This window comes from Myotis myotis, unplaced genomic scaffold, assembly GCF_014108235.1.
Source record: "Myotis myotis isolate mMyoMyo1 unplaced genomic scaffold, mMyoMyo1.p scaffold_m19_p_6, whole genome shotgun sequence".
Lineage (NCBI taxonomy): Eukaryota > Metazoa > Chordata > Mammalia > Chiroptera > Vespertilionidae > Myotis > Myotis myotis.
In genome coordinates this window covers 65,543,755-65,565,782 of record NW_023416368.1, presented here as the reverse complement: position 1 = coordinate 65,565,782, position 22,028 = coordinate 65,543,755, and the positions used below count along the sequence as shown (strand labels likewise).

Sequence of the window (22,028 nt, the reverse complement as noted above, 5' to 3'; positions counted from 1 at the left end):
AAAGTTAGCAATAGAATTAAACTTTGTTTTGATTATGAGTTTTTTTTTATCATTTGATGAAACCTGGAGACACTTATTTCTAGTGGTATTTCAGTAGGAAACACTCTCAGTCATGAAAAACATTAAGAAATTAATGTAACTTACTATTGTTAAAAAAATACTAATGGTTATTATAAAGCAAATACATGATTGTTAGTATAGTCGACACTAATTCTTATATAGAAGTAGGGATAATCAGTTTTCATATCCCTCCTTCCTCTTAATGAACACTAAATTCAAGTAGGGACTACTGGTAGTACCATTTATACTGTTTTTTTCTTAATCCCCAGAAGAAAGATATTCATGATTCAGAAAGTAGATTGAACAGTAAGCAGAACCAACAGATATCAGTAGGAAATACAAAGGACATAGTCAACTCAATTTAGCTGATGCTTATTAATATATATTTTTTCATTTAGAAGGATATCTTGTCTTCACAATTCTCCTTTCAATATAGAGGGTCCATTTTTTAGAAAAGCCAATTTAGTGGTGTTACATAAAAATAGTTTAGAAAGTAATGTAGGTTAGAAAGTAATGTAAGTTCTAACTCCCTTCCAAACAATTACCACTTATTATCAAAGTAACATGGTAGAATACTTCCTAGGATTTTGCCCTTGCTCTTTAACTAAATGCATTGCTAATGGAGCACCTGACTTTGCCTGGGACAAGGAAAGGTCAGGGAAGTCTTTCAGGATATTCCATTGGGCTGAGATTCATTGTGCCTTAAGATGAAACAAGACAAAGGATATGGTGGTGGAGAGAGCTGTCCAAGTAGAGGAAACAGAATGTGTGAAGCCCCAATGGGATGGAAATAAGCCTTTTTTGTTACAAAAATACTAAGAGGCCAGAAGTCTCCTGTGTAAAAAGAGGGAAAAGTGGGCCCAGAGAAGCTTGAAACACCACTGGATTTTGCAGCATATGAACGATTTTGACTTTTATGCTAAAAGCAACAGGAAGCCACCAAAACAATCAAGCGGGAGGTTAATAATTGGAAATTTAGTCTACTGCCCTGGCATTTCATGCTTTCCATTGGTGTAGCTATTTTATTAAAAATAAAAATTATACTTGAATATCCAAGTATCAGGACTAAAACATAGCCATTTTACCACTTACACTCTCTTTGTAACTGATATAGATCAGTGAAATATCAAATTGATTCAATAAAGTCCAAAACTGTTCCAGCATTACCAAAACAGCCACTTGTTCCATAATGCATTTATTTTGCTATTGATTTTTGACTTAGATTTATGGATAAATAGCTTCTCCAATACTTTGCTGCCTCAAGCTAGAAATAATAATGTTTATTTGAACTAAGCTATAAACATTTCAAGACTCTTAAGATAGGAATATTATTTTATAGATCCACTATAAATAGTTCATTTATATGCTTGTTAATAGTTGTTTTAAATTTATGTATGACTATAAACTCTGTGTGATTATCTTTGAATGTAGACGTGCGAATATGAAATCTCAGATGTTGATTTTAGCTGTTTAATGTTTCATTGAAAGGACAAAAAACATAGCTATGTAGAGATAAAATTGTGACATGGATTCAACATGTTTTTGTTTTTAAATTTCTTTAAATCTTGTGGCCTTATTTTCACTACTTTGTTATTGACTTTGAAAGTTAACATCTATTAGGTACTAAAATGTACTGTTGTTTTTTCCTCAGAAAAATATTCTCTGGCTTTGGTAATTATATTTTATCAAATATGACTCATTGTGGATTATCAAAAAAACAGAGAAGTTAATTATTCATTTTTTTCTGAGTCAGGTCATTATGTTAGTAATTTTACATTTATATTACTAATATTTATTAAATGATTTTTTTCTTTATCTGTGTTAGGTTATTACCATTGGAAAACATGTTAAAGGATACCATTACATCATTGCAAATCTGGTAGGTGAATTAATAATTTTAATGAAGAATCCTATTAATTAAAAAACTTTAGAACAACCAGCATTTATCAGTGGTATTCATAAAAATATATTTTGTTTATATTGATTGATTAGGTGATAATATATTTCTGAATTTCTGTTTAGATTTACTTCCCACTTTACATTTTTAGTCAATTTCTTCTTATTATAAATGATATAATAAATTATAGAACAGTATTTGACAAGCTTTATAAATTGTCTTAGAAGATGTATTTTTAACTACAGGAAAATTTTCAAAAATATATAAAATTTAACTCTCCCAATTTCCCCTTGTATCTCACTGTCACTGTATTTTATAAACTTTACCCTTTGCCCATTCCTTTAAAGTGCTTAGCACATGTAATATTCAAAGTAAATGCAAATTTGTGAGAATGTCTCAGTAAAAATTAAACCAGGAAAAACACAAATATAGAAAGATTAAATATTATTTATTTACTATTTGCTGTATAAGCAACACAATGAAAGTTGGGTTTCCATAGCTAATCACATTTTCATAATGATTCCAATCAAAGAATGGATTGAATGTCCAAGTGGTTAATTGTACCTCCCTTTCAAGTATACAGAACCAATTTTGAATTATTAGATGTTTTCTTTTTTAAAATACCTTTTATATCAGCAATAAAATAAGCTTAAAGCTTTACTTTTACAAAGATTTGTATTCTTTTATTAAGTACAATTTTATGTGATTGGGAACATCGTCCCTCCCAAATCTCAGGAAAAAAGGCAAGAAAAGTTGGACAGAGGGAGAGAATGAGAGATTATTCTAAATAGCATAATAGGACTCTGAAAAAGTTTCATATTTATACCAATGCAGATTTATTTCATAGTGTCTAGAATATTAGATTGTTACATGAGAAAACATTTATAGTAGTGATGGAAGGAGATAAGAGAAAATAAATTACAACCTTATAACTGATAAATATTTTTACTAGAAGGTGACACCAGTGATTTAGAATATTAAACCTCAAACCTATATGCTATTGAGAGAAATTGGTTGTTCAAGATAAATTTCTGTTTGGCAATGAAATGGCTAACTACTATAAAAATTCACTAGAACTTACCCTTATCATATGATATTGTAGGTCCTAAATCACTCCCTACTGGAGAAGCAAGAGTTAAAATAGATTAGCTCTGTATCCAGTCTCTTCAGAACCAAATTTCTGAGCAGAAAACAGCCTGGACAGTCAGTCCCCTGTGTGAATTGTGCCATTTGATGAACAGCACACAGCCACATTGAAAGCTGCGATCTTTAAAAATGTCCAGATGGAGATGATTTTATTGGAACATTGAGAAATAATGACAGAAGGTGGCTCATCAATTTGAGAGTTGATAACTGACACTATGAAACATGAAACAAGTGTTTGAGTGACCAAAGTAAAAATGTTTTAAAAAGAAAGAAAAAGAAAGTTCATGTTGCTATGATGCTTCTAGGGAGAAACCTCCCCAATCTTTTCTCTGAATTAAAGCTTTGCTTTTCCTTCTCTGAATACTTGGCATCCTTGCCATATGGAATTTCTGATGAATCAGTAAGTTCAAAGAATCTGTAGTGAGTTTCAGTTTCTGAGAAATTATAGAACACTTGAAAATTTCACTGACATTTAAAATTGAAGAATGCTTTCCAAATTTGAAGGGCTTTTCATCTTCCAAACTATTGATTGAGGATGCCCCCTTTTTCTGTCCAGGGTCTGATGAGTGTTACGGTTGGCAGTTATGCAAAAGAAAAATCTTTACATTTTTGGTTAATTTCCTCAGGAATTGCTGAATGCTTGCTTAGGCTGTAAGTTCCTGATATAGCATTTAAAAGGATAACTTGTATATAAAGTGATGAAGATGCGGTTCATAATGGAATCCTTTTCTCATTTCTTCAACTCCTCAAATATTGACAGTAAGCATTGCTGTCTACCCCCCACCCCATCTACCTTTCAATAAAGCACACTCAGTGAGCCTCCCTCATGCACACAGGAATTTCAAGTGTCTTACTATTAAATAACCAAGCATAAGCAGATATTTGAGAAAAAGTATTTGCCATGAAGAATGCAATACACATAAACAGAAACAGGGAAAACTGGAACCACACGAAAAGTGTTTAAATATGTAATGAGTATCTGCAGAGAAATAAGAGAAAATATGTAATTTATAAAAAGAAAAGGATGCTATGGGAAAGAAAGAATTAGAGAATAAGAAAGAGCTCTGGGAAGTTCATTTATTTTCTAATGTAGTAAGTAAAATTGAATGACTTTAAGGATAAAGTTGAGAAAATCTTTCAGATTAGGTAACAAAATAACAATATAATATAAAACAGTGTTACTGAGTATAAGCATTCAGATGGACGTAATCGTGAAAATAGGGGAAGGAAATTATCAAAGAAACATTCAGAAAAATTTCCTATAATAAATGACAAAAATCAGACCATTGAGTACATACAATATATATTTTTTCTTTATTAAGGTATTAACATATGTGTCCTTATCCCCCCATTGCCCTCCCTGGTGTCTGTGTCCATTGGTTAGGCTTATATGCATACAAGGCCTTTGGTTGATCTCTACCCCCTCCTCCCATCCTCCCCTGCCTTCCCTCTGAGTTTGACAGTCTGTTCAATGCTTCTCTGTCTCTGGATCTATTTTTGTTCATCAGTTTACGTTGTTCATTATATTCCACAAATGAGACACACAATATTTTTTTAAAATCATCATGCAATCACAGAGATAAATAGAATATTTAACGATGTCAGGTTGGTGGGAAGAGGGCAGGTGTATGAAGCAGGTCACATCCAAAAAATAATAAGAAATAATAAAATTGCATTGTTTAGTAGAAACCATGAAAGTCAATGGATCAATGCCTTTAGATAATGAGGTTTTTGAATTAAAATTCTATGCCCAGCCAAAATACTAATCAAATGTTAGAGCAAAATAAAGGTATTTTCAGACACTCGACATCTCAAAAGTTTACCTCCAGTGTGCCTGAGGAAATTATTGACTCCAGTAGAAGAGAGGAGTAAAAGATGACAGAAAAGTGATCCAGGAAACAGGAGAACTACTAAGAAAGACAGTGTAGGGTCACAGCTGCAGAGTAGAGGAGAAGAGCAACCAGCTCAGATCATAGGAATAATTTGCTCATAGTGTTAGAGCTCTTGGAGCAGTAACTCATCACTAAGTATCTGTAACCCCCAGACGGTGCTCTGTGGTAGATCTAAAAAATAAAACCTAGTCCTTCTCCATGAAATGGAGAACTCTTATGTATGTACAGCCAATAAACAAGCATGGATTAAGGACCCACCATGATGCCAAGGCTATGCTAGCTGCTGGTGAAGAATTTTGGCTGGAAAATACATGAAACATTTACTATAGGCTTTTCATCTCTCTAACGTTCTTTGACATTTGTAAAATCCACAAGGCATAGAGTTATTTGATAAATGTCAAGTTCTATTGGACATAAATGTATTCTCTGTCTAGGGATTTACGGATGGAGACCTATTAAAAATTCAGTTTGGGGGCGCAAACGTCTCTGGATTTCAGATAGTGGACTATGACGATTCCCTGGTATCTAAGTTTATAGAAAGATGGTCAACACTGGAAGAAAAAGAATACCCTGGAGCGCACACGACTACAATTAAGGTATGTACCCACCTGCCAGTATCTACATCTATAGCTACATCACCATTGCTATCTACCTGCTGGCTAGTAGCCTGCTCTCTGGGACACTTTAGGAAGAAGATAAAAATCTCAATTGATTTTAGTAATTAAAAAAAGAAATGTCTTGCTTTGTGTACTCAGCCATAGAATCTCTGAATGCTGAGTGCAATGCACTACTCTGGTACTATGCAGACTGCTCTTTTATTTTTCATGGGTTTGGACACGTTGAGGTCTTCACCTGTTTATTCAGTGTATTTTATTGAGTATACATATACATGCACAGATTTAACTCCAAATAGCAAATATTTCTGCTATTTATAGGAAGGTATTTTTCCCCTGGTGGTCACTTTATTGTGAGCAGAGATACGAGTAAAGCCTGGCAAAGAGTGGGACGAGGAGTGAGTGGCAGAAGATGATGTTCATTCTTTATGAAAATCAAGAGCAAACGTTGCAAAACATTTTTAGATGCATAGATTTAGTCTGTTTCTTTGTGTATCATAAATAGCTTGTGTATGAATCAGTCAGAGATAGTGTTATTTCAGTTGCTCTCACAGTTATGTCTCTACGTCACAGAGACATTTTGTGTTGTTTTTCTGCACATCTTGGAAAAAACCAATATTGGTGTTTGTCTTTCAATTAGCGTCTGGCCATGAGACTAATTCTAGATAAGGATTCGAAGCTTTGAAGTTCTCAACTTTTGGATGTGTAAATGGATCCTACTAACTTCAAGTCAAATTCCGAAAAGCATCCCATAGGATGTGAAAGAATAACCCAGAGTTCATTTTCTCTCAAAACTAGGTGACTTGTTGTTTGGTGACTTTGAGATTCAGCATGCATACTGCGTATAACTGCAGGGTGGGCTTGTGGGACTACTGTCACCTAACAGGCTTCTGCAAAGGCCAGTGGACACTGAGCTTTCCAGTCGGTGTCACTGTGTGTCCCCCTCGCTCAGTGGAGGTCTGACTGCTGACCCAGTTGTGTGGAATTGCAGGCTTCCATCCATTCAGAGATGGTACCATTTAAGTTATCGGATGAAGAGTGCAAGTGGCATTCATCCTCACATGGAACTAAAGTGCCCTCTTTGAATACTCTATTCGTCATTGTGTTGCCTCCCACTGCTGCCTGCTGGGAGAAAGATGAAAGCAAAATGAGATGATTTTTTTTCTTGTGGAAGTCATATCATTATTAGAGTTCCCATGTCATGCATAAAAATGCAAAGTGATTCGGGGGTAGGAGAGATCTTGGCAGTGCATTCTTTTAACATTTTTTGCCAAAATTCAGCACCAGATTTCCCTCTGTTGAGAGCCTGCCTGGTGACCTTCCTTTGCTCCCTCCCTGCTGTAGCATTTCACTCCCTTACCCATCCCTCTTGGGTGCTCCTGCCAAATGTCAGAGAGATCCTGCTGGCCCCTCATGGCGGAGAGCAGCACAGAGCATACGCTTTAAACAGTGTGGCCCTGATTCAGTGTTGGATGTGCAGTTCTTGTCTCCACAATTCAGCAGTGGCTATTAATTCCCAGGTTGCCATGAAGACTCAACATTTACAGTGACTTAGCGCAGCTTCAGAAACATAGTTGCCACTAGGAGGCAGAGTTTGTATGGCTTTGGAGGCTTGATAAAAATTACAGAAAATCCCTGGGAGAATATGGCTTTAAGTAGGAGTTCATCCTAACAAAGGCATGTATGTTCATGTACTAGCGGACCAGAAACTCAATATATATTCCACTGTTGAACGGAAGAGACAAACATGGCAATAAGCAAATATAGAGAAAGCTACATGTAAAATATGCCAGTGCTGCTTCTGGTTATGCCAGAATGGGAGGAGTGATGGTAAGGAAGGCTTTCTGAGGGGGTGTGGGGGGGGCACCTGGGCAGGGCTCTGCACATGGCTGAGCAAGAGGGAAAGCAGGGGAGGCACTTAGGAAAGTGCAACATATATGGAGACTCAAAGCGATGCAATCACTCAAGACAGATTCAGGGAGATTCACAACATGTAAGCCCTGCAAACTATTCCCTCAACAATCTTTTCTTTTCAGTTGTTATTTTTCCACAGTAACCCACATTCAATCTGTCAGCAAATCCTATCAGCTCTGGCTCCCTTCTTACCACCTCTTCTGTGCCGTCTAAATCCAACCACCATCGTCTCTGCCAGGATCATTGGAATGATCGCCTATACTGGTTCCCCTTCCTCCACACCTGCCCTCTTTATCCCATGTCTGTGGTCCTTTTAAAACCACAATTAGAATATGTCACACTGTCTGCTCCAAGCCCCCCAATGGCTGTGTGTTTCACCTGAGGGAAAACCAAAGTCATCCCACTGGCTCATAAAGCCCTAAGTCCTCTGTCTCCTGGTCACATGACCTTCTCTATTGGCACTCTCCCCACCCATTGCTCATTCTGCCTCAGCCACATGGGCCTTTTTGTTCTTTCTTAAGCACTTTAAGGTGTTTGTGCAATTTCCTCTTCTGTACCATTCTCCTCTTAAATATCTCCATGGCTAAGCCTCCTGTACTCTTTAGATCTTTGTTCAAATGCCATCTGTTCAAGGAAGACAATAGCAGGATCTCTATTTAAAATTGCAATTTCTGTCCTAGCCAGTTTGTCTCAATGGATAGAGCGTTGGCCTGTAGACTGAAGGGTCCCAGGTTCGATTCCAGTCAAGGGCACATGCCTGGGTTGCAGGCTTGATCCCCAGTGGGGGGGTGGGGGCATGCAGGAGGCAGCCAATCAATGATTGCCTCTCATCATTGATGTTTCTCTCCCTCTTCCTTCTTCTCTGAAATCAATAAAAATATATTTTAAAAAATAAAATTTATAAAATTGCAATTCCTGCACCTGTCTAGGTATGTACCATTGCCCTTTCTCTGTTCTGCCCCCACCATATGTCCTTCTAGTGTACTGTATTTATAATTAATCTATTCATTACTTTGGTAGTTGTCTCCTCTTATAAGTGCCATGGGAGCAGGGATTCTGTTGTTGTTTTTTTGTTCACTGATGGATCCCAAGCTCCTAAAATAAGGCCTGGCACATAGTAGCTATTTAATAAAGACTTTCTTTGTTTTTTGATACATTTTTATTGATTTCAGAGAGGTAGGCAGAGGGAAAGAGACATAGAAACATCAATGATGAGGGAGAATCATTGATTTGCTGCCTCCTGCACACCCCCCATTGGGGATGGAGCCCACAACCCTGATGTTGGCCCTGATGGGAATCCAACCAGTGACCTCTTGGTCCATAGGTCTACACTTAACCACTGAGCCATGCCGGCAGGGCATTTATTTATTTTTTTTATTCTCTAGGGTTGAGCCCTATCCGGTTTGGTTCAGTGGATAGAACCTCAGCCTGCAGACCTAAGGGTTCGGGTTCCATTCCATTCAAGTGCCCCTAGCTTGGTTGCAGACTCCTCCCCTTCCTGGGCCCTGGACAGGCATGTGCAGGAGGCAACCAATGGATGTGTTTCTCTCACATCCTGGTTTCTCTAGGTCCTTCCCTCTCTCTTCCATGCTCTAAAAAGCGATGACATAATACCCTCAGGTGAGGATTGGAGAAAAAAAAAAGAATAGAGTGCTAACTTTGCTAGGGGTGTGACAGTGCTCTAATAAAGACTTTCTGAAAGAACAAATAGATGGAAGCAAAGGCACTGTTCCAGTTCCCATTAGAAGCTCCTAAGTTCTGGAAACAAGGAAAGGCTACTTAGAAGAAGCAATATGGAATGTGAAACCTAAAGGAGACGTAGGAATTAGAAGAAAGAAGGGTCAATGGCTCTGCAGAGAGGAAATAAGGCATGTAAAGTCCCCAGTGCAAGGAAGATATAAATATTTCCATAGGCCTAGAGGTCGAACAGAGGTGTTTTGAGAGAATTCTCAGAACCAGTACTATAGAAACATGCAGGATCCAGATCTTGTGTGCCTACAGGATTTTGTGTGCTATTCTGAGAGCAACAGGGAACTACTAGAGGTGACTGATGACCATGGTTTTGGTAAAGGATGATTATTGTGACTGCCTTGGTGACAATAGATTGTAGGGGGTGCACGTGGTGGCAGGGGAGCTTTAGTAAGATGCTGCAAACAATCTAGGCAACAGATGATAGTTGTATGAATTGGGGTTGTGGCATAAAAGTGGCAGGAAGTAAATGTATTTGTTGTATTAGCCAATTCTTTCAATTTCTTTATTTGTAAAATAAATAATAATTGCAAAAGCATAATCATTCATTTATAACATATTGATATAAATTTGGTTAAGAGATATTTGTTGATTAAAAACAGGAACCTGAAAGGAAGTCTGTATCACTTATAATCTTATTGGGCCCGAATCTCATATAGTGGTTTGCACAGAATAGGCACATAATGAGTATTTGTTGCAATGAAGAGTAATGAAATGAGAAAAATATAAATGCTTTGAAAATGTCAAATCACTGAGAAAGAAAAAATAGGTAATTATCATCGCTATAAAATTTGGTTTAAATTTCTGCCCTAGCATTTATGTGTTTTTTTTTATTCAGCCATGGCGGAAAAGTAGCATTATTTTACTTGATGAAATGTAAAATGAAATGTAAAATGACCTACACCGTCATGGCACCTGGAAGTAAATGGCACAATTAAAATTGGCATTTTTACCTCCCTTACCTTTTTTTTCCCCCAAAACAAGGAAGATTTTAAAGATGATTTGCTGCTCTCTTAAAAATGATTTACAACTATTTTTATTTTTAGATAGTTTTTTTGGTGTCTTCAACAACTTGCAAGATATAGCTATACATTATACTTTGTCATAGCAACAAGTTATACCTTATTTAGACTCTGTGTTTTCCATGTCTTGCTGATGTTGAATTTAACAATAATATGTGACTAATATTTGAGTGGCATTTAAAGAGTGCCTTTCCCACAGGAATCCCATTTTACTCAAGAATTGACTTTACAGCAAAGACTCCAACTTTCTTAATTGCTGTCCTAAGAGAGTTATTAAGCCTGTCTGAAAATAGTATAATCTTTTCAGTCCAGTAATTAGTGCCATGCATTAAATAGCACCCTGGTGGCCTAATAGAATTAATTCTGCTTTGTGAATGTTTTAACTGACCAAAACCACAGCTGACATTGGAATCCCCTACTTTTGATATTAAAGCATTTTGCCATGAGAACCTACAGGCTGGACATGTTTAGATTCTTATGGTTTAAAAAAATGTGTATATGAGCAAAATAAACCCATAAATTAATAATTTGATATTGATAAAATTACATATCTTGTAAAGAGATATTTTTAACTTTAAGAGCATTATTTAATTAAAGTTTACTATGAGTATTATTTTAGATTGGTTTCATGTGTAAAGCATAGTGGTTAGATGATCATATACTTTACAAAGGGTTCCCCCTGATATTTCTAGTATTCACCTGGCACCATAATTATCACAATATTATTGACTATATTTCCTATGCTCTATTTCACATCGCCATAACTATTTTGTAGCTACAAATTTATACTTCTTAATCCCTTAACCTCTTTCATCCAGTGCTCCAAACCCCCTCCCCTATAGCAACCACCAGTCTGCTCAATTTTTAAAAATGGTTACATTATACTATATAATACTATATAATAAAAGGCTAATATGCAAATCTACCGAATGGTGGAATGACCAGTCGCTATGATGCACACTGACCACCAGGAGGCAGATGCTCAACGCAGGAGCTGCCCCCTGGTAGTCAGTGCGGTCCCACAGTGGGAGCGCCTCTTAGCCAGAAGCCAGGCTCATGACTGGTGAGCTCAGTGCCGGTGGCAGGAGCCTCTCCCTCCTCCTCCACAGCGCTAAGGATGTCCGACTGACGGCTTAGGCCAGCTCTCCGTAGGTCGGACATCCCCCAAGGGCTGAGGGATCGCCCCCAATGTACAAATTTCGTGCACCGGGCCTCTAGTATGTATATATTACACCATTAAAATGTACATGTGTTTTTATTAGTTGTAATTATAATGCAGGGCATCTAAGTTCATCTCATGTTCACATTTCTTTGTCTCTAAAGGGAACTATTGTAGGTGATCTCTAAGATTTCTCCCAGATTTATAATATCATAGTTAAAGAGCTAATTTAGGCACATAATAAAAAAACAACAACACTAACATTTGTAATTTTTGCTAAATCTATGTAACACCTAATGGTTCTTCTGTCTCTCAGATTGTAGTGGCTTGCAGGTAGTCATCCCTGGACTCCAGCTGCCAAAATCTAATCCTAATTCACCCTGGAAACTATTAATTTTATTTTTCATAAATTAGAAAAAATGAGGAACCTTCCCATTTTGCAAAGATTTCCAGAAAGTGAAGAGAGTCAGGTGAAGGAATTTATGCAACCAACAAAATAAAGATCTGCTTCTAAGAAAGCCTTTACCTACCTCTGGGTGAATCAAAACCATACCATGTGTTGATTTGAGTATCTTCTTCTATCTTGATGAATCTGATTAGGTGTATCTGAAAATTTGAATCCTTAAGTGAATCAAAAGTTTCAGGACATAAAAGTCTTGGTCCATAGCAAGATTTTCAGTCAGGGTCAATAGCCAGCTGGAAAATTTAGGCAAAAATACGTTGTTTTAAATGGGTACTTTTTACATGAAGACCCTTGAGTGAAAAAATATCACAGTGGGTTAAAAATTATTTGTACTATAGAGAATAAAAAAAACAAAAACGTTAATGTTGGTTTCTTGCCAAGGAACCTGTCTTTTCACCCTTGGAAATGTGATACAGCTTGTGTGTTCACTGAAGATGTTGAGTACTTTTATTTTTTTTAAATTAAGAATTTATATTTTATGGAATTCTTAGGTTCCCAGCAAAATTGAGCAACACGTACAGAGATTCCCCATATACCCTCTATCCCCACACATACATAGACTCCTGCAATATCAATTTCACTCACCTGAGTGGTAAGATTTATTAGAATTCATGAATCTACATTGGCATATCATAATTACTCAAGGTCCATAGCTTACATTGTGGTTCACTCTTGCTGTTCTACATTCTATGGGTTTGGACTAATAACATGCTTCCATTTTAATAGTTTTATATATAGAATATTTTCTCTGTTCTAAAATTCCTCTGTGCTCGTTCTATTCATCACTCCTTCCATCCCCATCTCCTAGCAACCACTGACCTTTATACTTTCTCCATAGTTTTGCCTTTTCTAGAATAGCACATAGATGGAATCATATAGTATGCAGCCTTTTCAGATTGGCTTTTCTTGCTTAGTATGTCCACTTAAAGTTCCTCCAGGTGTTTTCATGGCTGGTGGCTCATTTCTTTTGAGCACAAACATTATTCATTGTTTGTATGCACCACAATTTAATTACCCATTAACCTACCGAAGGACACCTTGTTTGCTTCCAAGTGTTGACAATTAAGAATAAAGCTACTATGGATATCTGTGTGCTGGTTTTTGAGTAGACATATGGTTTCAACTCCTCTTGGTAAATACTGACTGGTGCTATTGCTGGATCACAGAATAAAGCGATGTTTAGTTTTGTAAGAAAATGCCCAGCTACCTCCCAAAGTGGTTATACCATTTTGCATTCCCACCAGCAATGAATAAGAGTTCCTGCTGCTCCACTAATGTTGTTTTTATGAAGATTTTGTGATTGTTTTTGAAGTTTCAAAGGGCACATTCAAAAGGCTTTACAGGAAATTAAAGATGACCTTATCACTGGCAACTCTTTTTCAGAAGGTAGACTGCAGTTGAATTTGAAATTAAGTGAAGTGAATAATTTTTAGTGTATAATGTATTCAATACTATTCTTTTTCCAAGGGCTCTAGTTGATTCTTAGACATTGCCAAGAATCTTTAAAAAAAGGTTTATAAAATTTTTCTTACAGGCTTACTTATTTTTCTTAGAGCTCATCAATTTTGACCCTGTTGATAATATTATAGCATGAAGAAACTGAGAATTATATTGTATAAATTTATCTAGAGATATCGTTCTGTGTTTAATACTTTTTTTAACTAAATAATTGATGCTATTTAAAAAATGACTATGAAAAGTTAATGATAAAAATCAAGGCTTGAGCCCTGTCTTTTGATGCTATGTGCAGTGCTTTCTCAACTAAACTCAGTTTCAAGGGAAATTTGGAAAGTGGCCACTCATAGGACATGTTGTAATACTTCTTAATACCCGAAGTCTAGTACTTTTTTTTTTGAGTGATTTTTTTTTTCTATTTTACATGGTGCAGATAACATATATTTAGGAGTAGGTGCTATCATTATGATGACCCATAAAATTTTATATTTTAGCCTATTTATACTTTTTTGCATATTCACTAAATTCTATAGGTACATAGAGCTACTTTTCATTTCCTCTTTATTTTGGATATCAGACCATTGTTTTCTGGTTATCAATGATTACAGTAATGTATTACTGAATATTGTCTGATGACTATTGGGCATAAAAAACATATTTGAAATTCATATTTTATTGTATTTTAGAAAAATAAGTATCAATAAATATACAGTTAGAATGAAATACAAAGAACATTTGGAAAATGGTCCATAACAAACCATTTCCCCAGATTTCTTCTAAAGTCTAGACATGATGTGGTTGTGATATAACACTGCACACCATAACGGCCCCCCACGGAAAATAAGTTTCCAGCCCAGCTGAGGGATTTCACAGAACATAAACATCAGGGCAGAGATGATGCATTTGTTTTCCAAGAAAGAGAAACGTAGTTGCACTGCCATCATGTTCCCTTCCATTAATTTACATCTAGTTTAGTGAATGGTAGCATAAAACTGCAATATTTAACTATTCAATCAAAATGTGAACATATTTGTTTAGAAAAAGAAATGAGCCACATATGCAGAACATAAACAGGATGGAACTCTGGATACAGAGGCTGTTGATTTTCTCTCGGTCCAGAATTGAGTTTCTATGATTGTGACTTTTAATTTAAAATGATAATAGGCTGAAGACTTGATTAGATTTGAATGTTTGAAAAAAGGTTGCAAGGCCCTGAATCATAATTATAACATGCCACATGGAACTACTGTAAATGGTTTTAGTTCATTCAAAGTAATCTTATTTTTTAATGTAGTTTACCAACTTTTATAGGCCTCTCAAACATTTAGCAGATAGCTTTATATTTTTCTCCTAGAAATGTGAGCAAGCTCACTCAGTGAAGATTTTGGCTTTTAGCTATTATCATAATTTTCAAATGCAAAGAGCAATCCTTTTTTAAATATTCAATTTATTCAATTTAAGTACTATTTCTTGCCCAGTGACCTAGCCTTTATTGTGAGAATCACATTGGCAAGGAACCGGTTGCTGTATAAGAAAGGAGAAGAATATGTTTTTTTTTTTTCTTTAAGGGAATAGAAACAAACATGGAAGTGAGGCAGATAAATCCTGATTTATAGCTCTTATTTTTCCAAGAAGTCTTTTCTTAAGTAGATATGATTTAAAACAGTGAGGGGCCGTTATGGTGTGCAGTGTTATATCACAACCACATCATGTCTTGACTTTCTCTAATAAAAGAGAAACATGGTAATTAGTGTACAACTGCTACCCTTCCCATTGGCTAATCAGGGCGATATGCAAATTAACTGCCAGCCAAGATGGCGGCCGGCAGCCAGGCAGCTGGAAGCGAACATGAGGCTTGCTTGCTTCAGTGACAGAGGACTCCAACGTTCCCGGCCTGCCGCTGTCGGCCTCTGAGCTGCAACTCTAAGCAACTATGTTACAAATATAGAAGCTAAACAAAACCCCAGAAACCTGCTTTAGTCCCGGGCTTAAGCCAGCAGGATCGCAACATTGTTTCAAATACAGAAGGTAAACAAAGGCCAGAAACCTGCTTTCAGCAGTGGAGGCCTAAGAGCTGGAGCCTCAGAGCTAAAGCTGGCCCAGAATAAAAAAGAAAAAAAAAAAGAAAAAAAAAAAGGAGCGGTTGGGAGCTTCAGTCACACACCAGCCTGAAAACAGCCCTCAGCCCCTCACCCAGAGTGGCCAGGCACCCCAGTGGGGACCCCCACCCTGAAGTGTGTGTGATCAGCTGCAAACAGCCATCATCCCCTCATCCAGGCTGGCCAGGCACCTCAGTGGGGACCCCCACCCTGATCCAGGACACCCTTCAGGGCAAACCAGCTGGCCCCCACCCGTGCACCAGGGCTCTATCCTATATAGTAAAAGGGTAATATGCCTCCCAGCACCGGGATCAGTGTGACAGGGGGCAGCGCCCAAACCCCCTGGTTGGCCCTGCTCTGTGAGTGACGGGGTGGCGCCGCAACCTGCCCATCGACCCTGCCTTGAGTGTGACAGGGGGCAGTGCCCCAACCCTCCAATCAGCCCTACCCTGAGTGTGACTGAGGGTGGCATCCCAACCTCCTGATCCACCCTGCTCTGTGCATGAGAGCGGCTGCACCCCAACTTCCCAATCAGCCCTGCTCTGAGTCTGACCAGGGGCTGCACCTAGGGATTGGGCCTGCCCTCTGCCACCCGGGAGCAGGCCTAAGCCAGCAGGTCGTTATCTCCCGAGAGGTCCCAGACTGCGAGAGGGCACAGGCCGGGCTGAGGGATCCCCCCCTTCTCCCCCGAGTGCACAAATTTTTGTGCACTGGGCCTCTAGTTTTAATATAACACAGATGTTGTTGTTTTTCTAAATGGTACATGGATACTGTAGAATACTTGGAAAATAAATATAATCATGTATATTTCCTCCTTATTATTAAAAACAATTTTATTTTTCTTTCCCTTTTTTGTCAAAGGTATATGAACTTTTTTAAAAAACTACTCTCATTGTAGAAAAACATTTTTAATTAGTTGTAATCTTTTCACTTATTTTATAATTAGTATTATTCACATAGTTACAAAATCTTTATTATCACTTTTTAAAAATATATATATTTATTGATTTCAGAGAGGAAGTGAGAGATAGAAACATCAGTGATGAGAGAGAATCATTGATAGGCTGCCTCCTGTATGCCCCCCACTGGGCATTGAGCCCACAACTTGGGCATGTGCCCTTATTGAACTCAGGACCCTTCAGTCCACAGGCCGACACTCTATCCACTGAGCAAAACCAGCTAGGACATTAATATCACTTCTAATGGCTGCATAATACTTCCTCAAGATAGAAATCATAGTTTTTAAACATCTCTTTACTGTCAGAAATTTAGTACAAATAATACTGAAATTCATTTCTTTGTATAAAAAATATTTGTATTTGATAATATTTTCTTAAGATAGTTTCCCAATAATTACATTTTAAATCTGAGAATATAAATTGCCTACATGGATCTGTAACATACTATATTTTGCTAATTTCTTGTATACACACTTGGAAGGGAAGGGTTACAGATTTTGGAAAAAATGGTAATTGGTTTTGTTTAGATTTGTCTAGTTCAGGTATTTGTAGGAAACTCCAGTACCACTATCCAGGAGATAATCTACATATGTCAAGGAGGACTCACATATAGGCATGCAATGACATTGCTTAACTAGCACAGGAGGAGAAATTCAAGTAGGAAAATTGAGGGGTAAATATGACTATCATTACAATTAAGAGTTTTCAGTCGCAGTACACATGACCTGCAAATAATTTTTTTCTTTTTCTTCCTCCCAACTTTCCCATTAAGTTTGATTCACTCTCATGATAGAATGAAAGCAATTCAACTAAACTAATTCATACAGATTAAATAAATGATTTCACACTACAACTGTACCATTAGAAATAGAGGCTTAAAAATGTTTGGATGTAGACAAATACCCTATGAATTCACATATACTTGGAATCTAAAGAACAAAATAAACAAAATTGAAATAGATTCTGACACAGAGAACACACTGAAGGTTGCTAGAGGGGAGGCGTTGTGGGGGATGTGTGAAAAAGGTGAAGCTATTAAGAAGTATAGGTTGGTAGTTACAAAATAGTCAAGGGGATGTAAAGTACAGCATAGGGAATATAGTGAATAACAATGTAATAAGTATGTATGGTGCCAATTGGGTACTGGAAATACTGAGGGATACATTTTGTAAAGTATATGGCTATCTAACTACTATGCTGTATACCTAATACAAAATAATATTGAATATAAATTGTAAATGAAAAAAAAAATTAAAAATTCTGGATGCATGGAGGGGATAATTTATACAACATAAATTATTTTCTCATTTACCTTAGTGTAACATCTCTCATATTTAAAAAACAAGACAGAAAGCTGTCCACCATCAGACCCATTCATCTATCTATACTAATAATGAACAAATATGTAAACTGACCATCCCTCCACAACATCCACAGCCAATCAGGAGTATGCAAATTAACCTGACAAAGATGGCAGGCCTGTGGGCAACGTGCACGTGTGCAGGCGCCAAGCGGCTGGGGGCAGGGTGGGACGCCCGCCTGCCACGTAGTCAGGGTGACATGGTGGGCGTCCCCAGGACCCTGCCCATTCCAAGCCTGTGGGCAATGTGCACATGCGCCAGCGCTGAGCAACCGGGGTTCCGGGGATCCACTGGAGTGTCCGGTCCTGTCAGCCCAGCCTGGGGGCAGCTGGAGTTCCCAGTCCTTTTGGTTTCTGCAGCCCCTGGACTGGAAGCAGAAACCAAGATCACAGGGAGCACCAGGAATTCTGGGAATCATAGTTCTGGTGGCAGCCCCTGGACTGGAAGTGGAAGCCCAGAGCGCAGGGAGCACCAGGAATGCTGGGAATCATAGTTTTGGTGGCAAAAGCATTGCAGGATCTCCTAGACCAGTGATGGCGAACCTTTTGAGCTTGGTGTGTCAGCATTTTGAAAAACCCTAACTTAACTCTGGTGCCGTGTCACATATAGAAATTTTTTGATATTTGCAACCATAGTAAAATAAAGACTTATATTTTTGATATTTATTTTATATATTTAAATGCCATTTAACAAAGAAAAATCAACCAAAAAAATGAGTTCGCGTGTCACCTCTGACTCGTGTGTCATAGGTTCGCCATCACTGTCCTAGACACTAGAGCAAAGTGAGCCTGGAGCAAGTTACTGTTGCGGGTGGGGGATGGAAGGAAAGCAAAGGCAAGAGACATAAGTAAAGTCAAGGAAAAATTAAAAGGAAGATATCCTGCAATTTCCAGGAAATCTCCACCAATGGAGCAAAGAACAAGAAAAAAAAGACCTCTATTATTTTGTGAGCACCAAACCAAACTGGGTTGGGGATCTCAGACAATTCACTCATATGATTGCAAAGACAGACAGAAACTCCCAGATTGGAGATGGCTCCCCTGAGTGTTCCCAGATTGGAGAAGATGTAGATTGGGCTGAGGAACCCACCCCCTGTGCATGAATTTCGTGCACCAGGCCCCTAGTATATATATAAAAGCCTAATATGCAAATTGTCCCAACGGGAGTTCAATCGGGAGACCAGGAGTTCAATAGCTCGCTATGACATGTGCTGATCACCAGGGAGCAGTGAGGAATGAAGCAAGGCCCCACCTGGCAGTCAGAAGGCCCTGATTGGCCCTGATTGCCAGACAGGTCAAGGGGCCTTACCTGTGCACGAATTTCATGCACTGGGCCTCTAGTAATACTGTAATAGGTTTATTGTAGTTATCTGTCTATATATCTTTTCACTGGGCGAGGATAGAATGTGAGTCCCGTAAAGATGGGAACCATATGAAGATCTCTGATCTTCCTTTAAATTCTTCCTTCCTTCCTCTCTTCAGTGTGCCCAGCCCTGCCCTGGACTCTGAGAATTCAGTGGTGACGGACAAATCAGACAAGTTTTCTGCTTCCCTAGAGTAAATATGCTAGTAGGGAAGAGAGATGAAGGAGACAAATGAAGAATGCATGAACAAGATACTCAGTGGTAAAGGCTATGAAGAGAATAACCAGGATCATGTGAAGGAGAGTGGGAGTGGGTTGGGCAAGAAGAACATCACTAAGGAAGTAATGTTTGAGCATATGGAGGCAATTTAACTTCATGGCTCTTTCAATGACTGAGCCTAACAGAGCAGTTTATTTGCTAATAGAGATGACCCAAAGAGAGAAAAAAGGCTAATGCAGGATATTGACAGAGTAGTGACAGGGATGGGGGGAGATGTCCTTAAGTATTTACACTCAGAGGGAGGGAGTGAATGCACTGTTGGAGTAGCTGTCCTGTGTAGGAGTATGGTCACCTCACATGTCAACTCACAAGGGAAGCAGATAATGTGGGTTGTGTTGGATTGACATATAAGGGGGTTTTGTCTGATGGTTTATATTTATCATGTTGGGCAAGATAATCAGCAGGAATTCAGAGCAAAAGAAGTATACGAAGGTGTGGGTATTTGTGAAGATAAAAGAAGTTATAAAATACTATAAACATTTTTGAGAGTGGAAGAACTAAGTCATTAAAGAAAAGAGGATTGTTTAGAAACATTAAGTGCTCATTTTGGACTCATGGTTAAGAATTTTAGAGTGTCACAAAGTCAATATGATAATGTACCCCCCCCCCCCCCCCAGCTACACTGTACTTTTGTTACCTACAGATTGGAACTACTCAATAACAGACATTTCCTCAGCATTCTTTAAAGCTTTTATGTTAAAACTAGAAGCCTGGTGCACGAATTCATGCACCAGTGGGGTCCCCCAGACTGGCCTGTGGGATTGGGCTGAAACCAGCTCTCCAACATCCCCCAAGTGGTCCCAGATTGCAAGAGGGCACAGGCCAGACCAAGTGACCCCACCGGTGCATGATCGGGGCCAGGAAGGGATGCAGGAGGTTGGCCAGCCAGGGAGGGACCGCAGGAGGGCTCCAGGGCATGTCCTGCCCATCTAGTTCAGTCCCCATCTGCCAGACCCCAGCAGCAAGCTAACCTACTGGTCGGAGCGTCTGCCCCCTGGTGGTCAGTGCATGTCACATAGAGTGGTTGAGCAGCCTTATAATAGCTTTAGCATATTACGCTTTGATTGGTTGAATGGCTGCCCAGTCGACTGGACACTTAGCATATTAGACTATATATTTGATGGATGGCTATGTGTGTGTGTGTGTGTGTGTGTGTGTGCGTGCGTGTGTGTGTATATACATACATATATATAAAGCTTAATATGCTAAGTAGACCTGATGGCTGAACAGCGGAATGACGTTCGGGACAACCTTCTGAATGAAGCTGGGGCTGCAAGGGCTGAGCCGCTGGCACGAATTTCGTGCATCGGGCCTCTAGTGTTCACATAATAATACAGGCAATGTTTAATACACGGGTAGTTTTGTTTTGTTTTGTTTTGTTCTTGCTTGGTTCTTAGCACCTGCAATAACCTTGCTGTGCCAATGGGATCTGAATACCATGGTTTGGAACCAATGTTATCATAGACTGTTGAAGCATGAAGGGGGCATAGAGATTATGATGTTTGGTGGTAGTTCAACTTGATTACCATAAACATTTAGGGGACATTAGAAACAAATACTCTAAAGTCCATTGCAGGTCTACAGGAGCATCAGTAAGGTTGTTTAGAGATGAAGAATCATGAAACTGATCAGTATGTTTTCCTTATTGCCACATGAATGTCTCAGTAGACAGTGGAGAAACAGTTACTGATTGATTTGATAATTTTCTGTATCACCAGAGTGGTGCTCTAATAAGAAACTGATGAGAGCCTTAACCGGTTTGGCTCAGTGGATAGAGCGTCAGTCTGCGGACTCAAGGGTCCCAGGTTCGATTCCGGTCAAGGGCATGTACCTTAGTTGCGGGCACATACCCAGTAGGGAGTGTGCAGGAGGCAGCTGATCAATGTTTCTCATCGATGTTTCTAACTCTCTACCCCTCTCCCTTCCTCTCTGTAAAACATCAATAAAATATATTAAAAAAAGAAACTAATTAGAAAAAGACAACAACATTGGCATAATTATTATAAAAGGTGTCACCTGAAATAACTGACATATTAACAGAAAATGTTGCACGTCAAGATACTTCCCACAGTCCCAATATCCTGTACCACTTCTCTCAGATTCTTAAGTTCTTAGATGCACAGACAGTGTCTGAATTCTTGGACTTGATAATGGTATTGTATGGTGGGCAACTGCAGTGTGAGGTTGAATTTTCTCCCATTCTCATGAAATGTGTGTGATATTTTTCAGTATACTTCTGCCCTGACCTATGATGCTGTTCAAGTGATGACTGAAGCTTTCCGCAACCTACGGAAGCAGAGAATTGAAATCTCCCGAAGGGGGAATGCAGGAGACTGTCTGGCCAACCCCGCAGTCCCCTGGGGACAAGGTGTAGAAATAGAAAGGGCCCTCAAACAGGTCAGTCACTCAACACAGTTGTTCATGTGATTTAACAATGGCTCTCATTTTTTTCTCTGCTGAATCAGTCATCCTTCTTTTATTCCTTATGTTTAATATAGAGAGAGTATTCTTTCCTAACTACACACAGGCAGGTGGGAGGTTGAAAAGAAACCGTATAAATGTAGTTTCCTGGACTTGAGCCCAGTGAGAGTAATCT

General features: G+C 38.5%; 1 protein-coding gene across 4 annotated transcripts in view; it reads left to right on the top strand.

Annotated features, from left to right (window-relative positions):
- GRIA2 (glutamate ionotropic receptor AMPA type subunit 2) overlaps nt 1-22,028 on the top strand; it is a 118,503-nt gene that overhangs the window by 71,665 nt on the left and 24,810 nt on the right. For all 4 annotated transcript variants that reach the window (XM_036315023.1, XM_036315024.1, XM_036315021.1 and 1 more), the window contains 3 exons: nt 1,886-1,939; nt 5,430-5,591; nt 21,662-21,829. In XM_036315023.1, the coding sequence (XP_036170916.1) occupies nt 1,886-1,939; nt 5,430-5,591; nt 21,662-21,829 (384 nt within the window). The remainder of the gene's footprint in view (nt 1-1,885; nt 1,940-5,429; nt 5,592-21,661; nt 21,830-22,028) is intronic.